The sequence below is a fragment of the Pyrgilauda ruficollis genome, unplaced genomic scaffold (genome assembly GCF_017590135.1).
Source record: "Pyrgilauda ruficollis isolate IOZ18807 unplaced genomic scaffold, ASM1759013v1 scaffold12, whole genome shotgun sequence".
Classification (NCBI taxonomy): Eukaryota; Metazoa; Chordata; class Aves; order Passeriformes; family Passeridae; genus Pyrgilauda; species Pyrgilauda ruficollis.
Window position 1 is genome coordinate 17,964,797 of NW_024510321.1, and position 12,671 is coordinate 17,977,467.

Genomic DNA, 12,671 nt, shown 5'->3' on the forward strand with positions numbered 1-12,671 from the left:
AGCTCAAATTTAGATAGATGCACTGCCAGTGAAACTTAAGTGTTCCCTAAATTATAAATATTGTCTTGATATTTTCAGTAAATAAAAAGCATCCAAACATATATTTCATGGGAATTTAGCAAGTAATCAACATGTGAATATAGAAATAAAGTATCTTGAATCCAAGCTCCATCCTCAAACTACACATTCTTATCAAACAAAACAGCACCTGAGGCAAATGAAGGATGGAAAAATTCTTATAAAGAGATTTTCAAATTTTTTATTTCTTAAAATGAAGGTAAAAGTCAGCCAAGGATATCTTCTTATTACACTAATACACAGGAGTGAGGAATACCTTTTCTTATTTGGCAAATCCATCCATACATATAATCACAGTGCCTGTCATTCCAAAGCATGCTGGAATCACCACTGATCTCTGTACAAAGTTCAACTCCTTGATAATTGTTTGGTTCTCCAAAGCCCCAGTTTTCATACCTCACCTATGACAGAAGAAGTTTTGGGAAGATTCTGTTATATGGAAATAAATTAAGGGAGAGGGGGAGGAGACAGCATCAAAGCACAGACCTACAAATTGTTCCTATTATCAGGTTAAAAACTTAGGAGGAAACGAGAATCCTCCCTTGCAAATGCTGACATTTCAAACTTTTCTCAGATTGCAAATGGATGGCAGTTTAGGTAACAGTTGTTTTTGTACACACTTGGAAGAATATAAACATTTTTGATGGGACCTAAATTCTTTAAAATACATTTAATTACAATGCTGGAGCATGCTACATCTTTATATAAAAGTCATTAAGTATACAATATGAGTAGAATAGGATTTTATTTAGATGCAATAAAAATGTTGGCATTTGCCTCAAAAGCATTACTGCTATTCCAATTTTCCTATATAAAATCCAGTTTCAGGTTTCTGTACTGTAAATCCCCATCAATATATCTTGACCAACCTTGCATCAAGCAGACCTACACCTCCAAAATAATTTTCATTTCTACAGTTTTATACCTTAGTTTAAAGTGCAGTAAGTCCAACTGGCACTAAAAATTGTCTTCATTCCATGGAATGTAAGCCATTGCAGATAACGTGCAAAGAAAAGAACAACTACAGTAGGACCATTTTCCACAAAAAATCCTCACATTCATCAGAATATCCTTTTAGTCTGCATGTATTTAGTTTCCTTATTGATTCAATGTGTATCTTCTTATCAAAATTCAGCATGTTTTAGCCAAAAATATCAAGCCATGAAGTTGCTATTCATTAACTTGTCTAAAGAGTGCACAATACTAAGGGTTATGATTAAGCATAAAAACACACAGAAACACACACACTACACATAAATAAGAAGCATAGGCAATGCAAAATGACAGTTGTGGAAAATTAAATTACTCACTGGAGATCCATCACTCCAAGCAAAGCCATCATCAGGATTCAAGTAGTATAATCCCATCCAGAAATTCTGGTGGTAATAGCCATTGTTTCTAAAAAAAAAAAAAAAAATGTACCAATACTAATAATGGCATTACAATATTTTTAACAATCTATCATTTACTACAGTTAAGAGTTCTCTAATGATAACTTAATGCTGTTAAAAACAATAAAAACCAAGGTGGAAATAAATTTAAAAGCAGCTGCTTCTAGTTATTGTCTTTATGCATTAACTCAGACTGAAATACAGATCAAGAAAATTACCAGATACAACTCCTGTACATAAAGTGGCTTAATACCTTCATATAATGGTTCACTGGCTACTGTTGCTCCATTTCTCAACTCCTCATTTTCTCTGTAAAGGCACTTACAGCTTTCAAAGAGAGAGTTATTTTCTGCATTTGAATCACATTTTAAAAACATCAACCAATCCTTGTCTGCAAGCAGACAGACTTTACTGATTAATCTGAATATATTCGGTTGATTTGTGGCAATGAGGCATCTGAGACTTCTTCCTTACTGTAAATACACAACTGGGATTCTAGTATGGTCATAGCATTTTGCAGGGCCATGATGTTTCAGTCTTGCTTCTTGGTTAGCCAGGGATGTACAAGATCCTCGAGCCTGGTTTGTTCTGGTCATATTGCAAGTGTTAGCTTTTCATCTTATTTAGAAATCTCATACCTGTTTTTTGCTGTTCAGGGACTTACTAAACCTTCCTTATGTAAGAAAAAAAATAATCTGAAGTTGCCTCTTTTTTATTAGTTCATAAAAGTGACAAAAAATCAATTATCAAGATTTATTAAACTGTTACCATTTTTGTACACTTACATGAAAATGGCTGGCATCTGTAGTAATTTTATAATATCAACAACTCCACAGTAAATAGCTTTACTTCAGATGATAAATGTTGCCCTAACTAGATATCTTGCCAACGCCATTTCAGCACTAGCTTTTGAGGTGATTGCTGCTAGTCATACAACCACTTCATCAGCTCTACGCTTTTGCTGTGTGTTTGACACAGACACACAATGCAGACTGGCTTATACAGAAGCGAACACACAAACAGCCAAGAAGAAACACTTCAGGAAGCTCTGGAGGTGACGGAAGGAGCCCGCTGGCCCCGCGGACACTCACGCGATGGAGCGCCATATCGCGTACTGCTCCTCTTTGCCGTTAATGGAGGCCAGGTCTCCTCCTAGGGACCGGCAGAACTCCTGCGACTCCAGCCACGTCTTCTTGTGCTCTACTCTGGAAAAAGGCTGAAGAAAGCATCTTGGCATCAGAAACAGACCATACAGAGCACAAGATCAAGAAATATTAGCTGCCCCAAAGCAATTGATTTACAATTATATTCTGTGGGGATTACAGAAACTGAGTACAGGGCTTAGGAGTGTTCTCTGTGAAACACAGGCTTGGAATTATCTCTTTAAGTCAAGTTAGCACACTGCATTGCTGATAGGAGGTTCTACTGCAACCACACCACAAACCAGAACTGGAATTTAGGAACAAAAGGTCAAACCTGAAGATTAGTTTTTAACAGAATAAACAAAACCATGAGCATTTCAGTAGAAAGGAAGAAGACTTCTACAGATTATCTGGAAAATGATTATGAAACAATAGGACACACATATGCCAATTTTTATTTGGATTACAGAATATTCTGAGTTGTAAGAGACCCACAGGAATCAAGTCCAACTCTTAAGTGAATGGCCCATAATGGGATCAAACCTGCAACCTTGGCATTATAAGCACTATGCTCTAGCAAACTGAGCTAATCACATGTATGTGAAGCAAATAAAAACTACCTAATGCAGAAATAACCAACCTACTTACTTTGAAACAGAAGCTAATACGATTGCTTGACTCCCAGCCTTCTGGACACCGGGGAACAGGAGTTGTTGTGGGAACAGGTGGAAGTGTCACTCCTTCTGCCCACACTTTGCATATGAACTTTGCTTTTTCTTCACATTTTATTACATCCCATAATCCACCTGCTATTCCAGTCCTCATGGCAACACAGCCTGGCTTTCTTCCTGATTGTAAACAGGAAAGCACAAAAATGCCATTTAGGGTGTTTTAAGTTAGAAAATTTTATATTCTCTCCTGGCAGAAATAAAGTTGCTGTCCAGAGTCAAAAATGTTCCTAATGTTAGAGCAGCTCCCTGGGAGGACCACAAAATGATCAGAAGGCTGGATCATCTCTCCTACAAAGAGAGGCTTGGGGAGTGGGGTGGTTCAGCCTGGAGAACAGAGGACTCCAGGGAAATGTTATCTTGACTGCTCAATATCTAAAGAGTGCTTATAAGGTGAAGAAAGACTTTTTACCAGAGCTTATAGTGACAGAATAAGAGACAATAATTTTAAAGTGAAAGAAGGTAGATTCAAATTGGGCATAAGGAATGATTTTTTTTTTTTTTTTTTTTTAACGAATGTAGTGAGTAAGTGGAACAGGTTGCCTGGAGAAGTTGTACCATTCATGAAAGGTATCAAGGTCAGGTTGTCAGGTCGGACTTGAATTTGAGCAACCTGGTCTAGTGAAAGCTGTCCATGGCAGCTGGTGGAGACTAGGTGATCTTGAAATGTTTCTTCAACACAAACCATTCTGTGATTCTATGATTCTAATTCATGAAGAAAAAAAAAAGGTGAAAAAATCTGTAGTTCATCCACTCTGAAATACTGAATTAGGCCTCACACCAAATCACCTGCAGTGGCTGACGCTAACTAAATCATAACCTTAGATCCAAGAAATTCTCCCCTAAAACTGAATGTGGTTAGAGATAGTTTTTCAATTTTTTTCTAATTTGACTTAAAATTTTCAAGCACTAACTAGGTATATATAAGCCTACATAGCCTTACCACTTCACCTGACACATTCAAATCAGCAATTAGGTACTGGAATCAAACAGAATCAGAGGACCTCCTGAAAGGCATATGCAACATACCAGAACTTTGAACACCAATAACCACCCACTTTCCGATGTGATCGTGTCAGATTAAATGACCACCCATTGTTACATTTTGGCCCTTTTGTCCGACCTTACAATCCTATTTTCTCTAGGACTCAGAGATGCTTCATGCATGCTGATATCCCACACACTCAGAACATGCAGTGAACAAGTGTGCTGTGAGATGTGGCTGAGCAGGCAGGACTTGCAAGGAGGGTCACTAGTCCTGCAGAGGTTGCTCCTCCAGAGCAGTACAGGTGCACACTTTCCCAGAACAGCTGTAAATCAGAAACTTGATCTCAATGAAAAGCTTCTTCCCAAACTCATACTAAAAACACATTTCAGCACTGGGCAGGAACTTACCAGCCTCACTGGGTTCCTGGGGAAAGCAGCCTGATGTATTTGAAAGTCATTGGCCATTATGTCATCAAGAGATCGCTAAGGAAAAATCTTCAAGCAGTGAGCAACTTATTTTGGGCCTTGCAGCCATTAAACAGCACAGAGTCACACTTACCAGGCATTTCAGAATTCCAGTGTGTAAATAAGACAGATTCACCATTAGACCACTTGAATGTTCCCTTTTCTTCTACATCTGAAAGTCCAATCCAAAAGTATCTTTCTTTTTTCAGCCCAACCAGGCTGGTCAGATAGGCTTGTTCATATCTGTTAAAAAGAAATCAGTCAATAAATTAATACTGTTAAATTTATTTTTTAAAGTAGCAAAAGGCTTGTTATTTTCTCAGAATTACAGCTGCACCTTCTTGAAAGCCCAGCTTGAATGGATCTTCTTTAGCAAATATAACAAAACCATTAAATAATAGATATTTTGTAAGCTTCAATGTCAGAGTATTTTGCTTTTTCTCAGATGCCCAGTGAATAAGATGGCCTAATCTTGGACTGATAGGAAATTGATGGTAAAGAAGAAACCTGACAGTCCTTATGTTTTATACCACTTATTTTGTGAGTTTCTAGTACTCTTGTATTTCATTACTTCTTGCTTCAGACAAATCCAAAACTGAAAAAGGAATCTCAGCATTACTGAAGTTAAAAAAGTAGAGGCTAAAGTAGTATGGTACTAAATTATAAAACTAAGAAACACTGTAAATTAGATCCAATGGTTGGGCAAGTCAAGTTATATCTAGTAAACAAACCTATGTAGACGTAAAGCCTGTCATAGCTCACTATGGTGTTTAAACAAACATCTCTTAAGAAATCAGAGCAAATAAAAAAAGTCACCTCCTAACAAGGTGTAGTCAGAAGGCCACATTAATGTTAAAACATTTTTATGGCAGCTGTAGTGCTATGTTTATAGAGCCACCATTTGTGACAGTTGGAGCTCTCACAGTAGAACATACCAATTTTGATTATATAGAAACAAATAAGAGATTGTGTAAAGCATCATGTCATCTTCAAGTTTTTTGTTTCTTAAACTTTTTATTTTTCCTGTATTTCACATAGAGTAATGTGCACCACTTCTCCAGAAATTTTGCATATGCTGAACCCGGACTGTGACAGATTTTCAGGTACCAAGCGCTTTACATAATTTCATTTCTCACTTAATCTTTTAAAAGTACCTCAATTCAAAGACCAGATAGTGGAAAACTATATCATCTTGCTCATTTGTACTACTTTTTGAGAGGAATTCAGAGCCATATCTCTTCATTTAATAATCAAAATTGGATTCCATATTCCTTTCTCAAGTTAGCCACCACAATTAAGAAGTAGAAGATATAGTTCTGCTTTTATTTGACAAAACCATCTATATCAATACTGATTTCACAGCCATGACCTACTTTCAGTATTAAACAGATTCCGGGATTTGAATTTACATCTAAAAACTGTGAGAAGTTCTGTATTGACAGATAGCTGTCCTCTGAAGCTAGATTTTTGCCCAGTCAGAGTCTTTATTCTGATATGTGTAGGTGATGCTAGAAGTCCAATCCTCATGTGACCCCTTCAGACAAGTAGATGTTTACATACCTGTCTTCAACTGTTGCTAAAAAAGCCTGATGCCTTCCACAGGTTTGATTTGCTTGAGAAAATGTTACAAATGTATTTCCAATGAAGTAACAATAAAAACCATGTCTTTTCCAGCCCTGTCAAAATACATGTGAAGAGATCACAAAGGGAAAGGGAAAAGGAAAGGGAGCCAACAAAACAGAAAACTGGTTTATACCACCATTACCTAACCACTAGTCAAAGGAAAAATGTAACTGAAAAATTCAGAGTGGAAAAAGGCAGGATCAAAGCTTTATAGAATTTTGTTTCATAAAACAATTTTTCATATCTAATTAATTTTCAATCAATGTGTTCCATTCACAAAGGGATGAGAGGTTTTGTTGTGCACTTTTTGTGCTCAGAACAGGATTATAACCAGCACATAGGCATCATGAAATCATGAGGACAGTCTTGAAAAGCAAACTTCAGCTTGAATTTTCAGAAAGGGAATGACACCTCAAACAAGTTTGTTTATTCTTAGCTAACATTAAAACTCACTCCCAAAGTTTTGTCATTCAAATATTGTTTACTCAGGAACATACTCTCAGAGAACATTGCTGTGATCAGCTGCAGTTCACAAAAAATTTCTTCTGATGATTTTTAATTTCTCACTTTTGAAAGACTTTTTTTCTACAAGCAAGCGCTTAGTTCTGTAGGCAATGTAAGTATGAGGAACCCTTTATTTCCTCCAACACTTGCAAGCATTCCAGGCAATCTTTACAAATACTGGGAATAATCATCAGAGACTTTTTCTGAAGTTGTGTAAAGCAGACTTGGAAGAAAAGGCAGTTTCTTCAAGGAAAACAAATACTCAATAAGATTTCCTATGGCATAATAAATTTCAGTGGGTTTTAGTAATTACTGGGTGTTATGTCATTAGAAAGCAAGCAAGTAAAAAATAGATCTGCTGACAATTCAGAAGAAGCACAATAGATTAATTTTATTTGGCCAGTGGTAATAAGTTATTCAAAGTAGAAAGCACTGCCAGAGACCACAGCAAAGCCCTGAGAACAGTATTTAGACAGGGACACCCTTCCTGCTATGAACAATTTTTTAGAAAACTGTAGCCAGAGCTGAAGTGCAGCTGAAGGTACGGGAAACTCTTTAGGGAAGCTTGAATGCTAATCAAGGATAAATGGTCTGCTGCAGGGATAACAGGTTTGAGATTTGGTTTAAGTTCTGGAAAAAGAAAGTGAATATCAAGTGCCAAATGAGAGTCATAGATTAGATTTAGTCATATTTAGTCATTCTGCCATAGAAATGAGAAGGCAAACTCTTCTGATTATGACGAAACAGAACTTATTTTTCATGTTTTTTTCCTGCCACCTAGGTGGCAGTTTATCTTTTTTATCATTCTTAGCAGCCTATTTAGATCAGACAGCTTTTTCTTCACTTACTCTCTGACAGCCCATGTCAATAGTTTCCTCTTCTGTAGGAGCATCTGACATAGGTTTCCTTTTACAGATGTAGCCAATTTTCTTTTCACAAGAATGGTCTGCCCAAAATCCATCCTGAACATACAAACAGAACCTCAGTCAACTGGGCTTTAATCTCAAAAAAAAAAAAAAAAAGCTGGTTTATATTTCCAAGTATTTAATAATTTTTTGCTAGCTTTCAATAGAGAAAATCCTTCTTCTAAGTTCAATACTTAATTCCAACATCATTCCTATCTCACTTCTTCTGGAGCTGATTTACCATTGACTTACACTTTCTTTGATTATTTACTCTTCTGAAAAGCAATCGCTTGTTAGTGACTGCAATATACCATCTTTACAAACACTGTTGATTTAATAATCATGTTGAAGGAAGGGGAGATATCAGCTATCCCCAGAGAAATACAGCTCTAACAGCAAAAAAACAACACCAGAGGACTGCATTCCTTAGTTAATACTGACACAAAACTTTGAAGATGTGAAAAGTTCTTTGTCAAAGTTAGAATTAATATTCTTATTCCTCATACTGCAGGTTCTCAGAAGAAACAATGACATTCAGTGGGAGATGTACTGAAAGTAAGGAACATCACACCATGTTCCCAAAATATTTTACATACATTTCGACTGAACAGATGAACTAAGATATTAGGAGACAAAGGGAAACTTGTGCACCATTCACCTGTGCCTTGCTACACCTTTACAACTGTAATTTCACAGCAGTTGATGGCAATATCTTTTTTTTTTTTCCATTTGTTTTATTCTTTAAATCTCCCCTCCCTGCCAAAAATGTAAAATAATCATCATGTTAATACACAGACACTTGTGTATTAACATGATGATTATTTTACATTTTTGGCAGAGAAGGGGGTTTTAAAGAATAAAACTTGAATATTCCAATTTCTCAGGACACTCAACAAACTCTGCTTCCAGCAAAAACTCTCCCAAAGCTCAACACTTCTGCCTACAACAAAGCCATGGATGTTCACCTGGTGCTTGTGTCTGTCCTGTGCTTACTGCAAGGAAAGTCCATTGGTTGCTGTCACATCATTCCCTACCATGTCTTTCTCATATGGTTGGCAGACCCTTCAAATAATCACCCAAATCTCTGACCTTCTCAGACTGGGAGAAACCAGCTTTGCAAAACCTTCGGACTTCTTCAACGCAGGAAAACCTACTCTGAAGCTGTGGGTCTCTGTAGGCACAGCTCTGTAGGGTTTGTGGTGATTGGGAGGTGAGCTCCAGTAGAGCCTCATCCCCAGTGGGCACAGCTGTGAGCAGCAGGTGAGCAGCACTGACAGCAATGAGCCTGGAGTGCCCAGGGCACTGACCAACCACCAAAGGGAACAGAGGGCACACAGGGGCAATGCAGAAATATGAGGGGTATAAAAGGTTGGGCTAAAGAACAAGAAGGGTAGATGTTTGAAGCCTTCTGATGTGATAGGATGTTATTCTCTGTGGGCAGATACCTGGAGCCTTCTGATGAGGTGTGGTGCTAGTCTGCATGGGTTGAAGCATTCTGTTATTGTATGTGATGCTCTGCATATTGTGGCCATCTCGACTGTGACCGATGTTGTCACAGGTCTCTGGTTGCAGGAAGAACATTTCCTGCCTTTCTGTAACTATGTCTTCAGTGGGAAGTTCATGCAGTAATTTCTAGATACTCCTTATCGTGTCTTATGAGCTGCCTTTTGCAAATATATCTCTGTTCTCTTATTTTCTCGTTAACTAAACCCAAATGCTTCCTTGAAAAAGGTGGTGGTACAGATAGGGCCAGGCTTTGTTCCATAAAACTAAGTGATAGATTCAGATGGATTCCACCAAGGACTGATTAACCCAAAAATGGATTAATCAACAGTGTTTCCGTTGTTACCAACAATGGAAACATAAATGTACTTAAGCAGGTAAGCATCAACAAACTGAGAAGGTCAGCTTGTAGTTGTGCGTTGTTAACTTTGCAAAGTAAGAAAATACCTTTGGTATGGCACATGCTTTTTTTCCTCCTGATAAAATAGGCAAACTCTAAAGGAGGTGGTTTGATACTTTTAACTCTCACAAAAAGAGATGCCTGTGTACATCAACACAGACTGACTTTTTATGCCCAGTGTTAGCTCTGTTCCTGTAATACTCCTAGGTCACTGATCGTTGCCAGATTCCAGATTCCAGAAGCCCTTTCAAAGCAGCCTTTACACTGTAGGTATAAAGTCACTCAGGAAAGGCTTTCACTAATGCCACTGCTACTTTACTACTTTTCTCACAGCTCTTCATGTGCAGTGTAGATACACTCATAGCAATTAAACCACCCAGATCCAAGATTTATAACTGTGCCTGGAAAAATAAAATTAAGATTTCTATTTTCTTCTAAAGAGAGTACTTCTCTCTAGCATCAATAAAAATTGCTAGTGCAATTTTTCACAGTGAATCCCATACTCAGTCAAAACAAAAGCCAAACATATCCAAAATGTCCTTTTAGCTTCCTGAAGAAACACATTTACATGTTTGTCTGCTTCCTGGTGTAATTATAAGATTCTTTTAAAACTCCACATGTACAAATTCAAATCCAGAAGTATGGATCTTGGGGGCAGTTGCCACTACTTGTCTGCTTCTCAGTGAAGACACTGAAATTTTCTGGAAACCTCAAACAGAGATCCTTCCTCAAAAAATTAATTCCTGACTCCAAAATAGGCTGCTTCAAGCAGTAATATCCACATTTTCAAAATTAATTTTTATTTGCTCTTGCATAGAAAAAGCTCAAAATATAAAGGGAATCATAAGACAATTTAGTCAATAGCTATGGGACTTTACCTTTCCCTTCATAACAACACAGTCCTCTTGTCTGTTGTTTGCATGAGTGGGTTCTCCACGAAGCCACTTAGTGTAGGTGACAGGGGTTCCATCACTCCATTCAAAATACATCTGAACCTTGAGGTCATTCAACCCAATCCACAGCTCATCAGATGGCTCTAAAACATACAATTAGCAATCCTGTCACATAATGTGAAATTTCTTCTTTGTAGAAAAGAAAATCTTGATTCTCAGGAAGTTGACAAGGCAGCCAGGAAATTAGGGTTCTCAGCCTCGTAGAGGTCAGACTGATTCTCATATACCCACTCCAGTCATCAGGAAAGGCCACTCATCAAAGTGGCAATAAAATAAGGGTGTTCAACTTCATAGAAACAGCCAAAATACTCCCTTTTCTGAGTTATATTGCAACACAACTAGGTTCATGTTCTTTTCTGAATCAAAACTCTTTTAACAAGATATGAATAAACACCTAAATAAAACATTACCTCCCCTTTTCCTCCTACTTTTAGTATAGTGAAGAAAGAAATGTCCTATTTTCTAATGCTAAGACACCCAGTGATGTCTTTTAGAGCTGAAAACCAGAATACTTGCAAGTTTTTCCATTATGTGTTCCTATATTTTATTTCAGAGTAAAGTGAAATTAATGTGATTGTTGGATTCACTTTACAGTTAAAGGAGTTAGCTGTTGGCTTTTGGCTTGTAGGAAATGGCAGAGCCGGTCAAGAAATTTGCTTCACACTATCTGTTTCTGAGAGGTTTTCCGTTCCGGCCGACTGACACTGCAAATGTCACCCTTGCAGCCGGTCACTTGAATGACAGAGAGAGTCAGTTCTCCGTCCTTTCTCCTTCCCTCCCTTGACTCTCTTGCCTGTATTACACCCAAGTGTGATCAGCCCTCATAGCTCATCCATAATTTCTTACCATCTCTCTACCCCTAAGCCCTCAAATTCTCAGGCTCCATTTTCAAACACACACCTTTACCCTTTCTTGCAGACTGCATTTCATGCTCAGAAGTCTCCTAAAATTACATTTCAGAGCCCTTGTTTAAATTGTCTTCTGGTAACACATTGAAAGCTGATCCAATTCTACTGCCCATCATGCTCTCATTCCCTCCTTGTCCACTGCCATCCATGCTCTTTAATTTATTTTTTGTTCAGTTACCTCTTAAAATCTTCCTGTCTGTGTTTACTGAGCATTTAGCACAGAAGAGGCATTGTCCATGCTCAGATCTCCTACAGTGGTGGGCTCACACCATGGTAATATAAACAATAAACAACATTCTTCAACAAAATAACTACATCAAAGCCATCTAAATAAGCCATGTAAAAAAAAGCCAGGAGTCCCTTCCTACATAACATTTTTTCTCTCACTAGAAGAACTGCTGCTTTTTTGCAATCATCTCTACAGCTGTATGACTAAATACCAAGAGAAGTTTTTTTCCAGCAATTTGTAAAGCTGCTTCCCATTCTCAGTCATGCACTGGGCCACATTTGTGCCATGTCACATGCTGGACTTCCGTGTAAACATCCAGAATGCACTTCTTTATTCTTCATGTTCCTCTCTAAAGTTCTCCTTTGTGGGTGATGCCAACAAAAGCTCAGCTACCATGACAATATTCACCTCACTGTACCCCTTCTTCCTTTGTTTTATCATGGGACTGTGAATTGTTTGGCACAAAGATAGACTTTTGTTCTTTCTGTACAGCAGTGGTCTGAGGCAGACAAGATTTTTCTAGTCACTGCAATACATGGCATTCTGCTCTCAGTGGTGAACAAGGGTCATCTGACACAGTCATAAATTGTCGTAAAAGGCTTCTTTAGTTATTGCAATTTTACTCCTCTGAAAAGAATGCTTTCAAAATAGTCTGTTGCATCTAGTGTGTCATTTGTGAGAAGCCTGGTTTCCTTCAGGATTATTTGCCTTTCATAAACACTCAATTTTACAAAAACAGAACAGCACTTAGTTCAGGAAAGGTCTTTGGAGGAGGTACCAAACTATGAAATAAGCTACTTTGCATATGTAAGGTGAAAATACAACTATTTCCTTTAGAACCTAACTTCTATCAAA

The 12,671-nt window shown here is 37.7% G+C and overlaps 1 protein-coding gene across 1 annotated transcript in view; it reads right to left on the reverse strand.

Moving 5' to 3' along the window:
* Positions 1-12,671, reverse strand: part of LOC121364552 (macrophage mannose receptor 1-like) — a 51,438-nt gene that overhangs the window by 18,680 nt on the left and 20,087 nt on the right. The window contains exons 8-15 of the mRNA XM_041487939.1: positions 10,605-10,762; positions 7,767-7,880; positions 6,352-6,467; positions 4,886-5,034; positions 3,260-3,459; positions 2,561-2,685; positions 1,389-1,476; positions 335-479 (exon numbers count right to left, since the gene is read on the reverse strand). Of these exons, the coding sequence (XP_041343873.1) occupies positions 335-479; positions 1,389-1,476; positions 2,561-2,685; positions 3,260-3,459; positions 4,886-5,034; positions 6,352-6,467; positions 7,767-7,880; positions 10,605-10,762 (1,095 nt within the window). The remainder of the gene's footprint in view (positions 1-334; positions 480-1,388; positions 1,477-2,560; positions 2,686-3,259; positions 3,460-4,885; positions 5,035-6,351; positions 6,468-7,766; positions 7,881-10,604; positions 10,763-12,671) is intronic.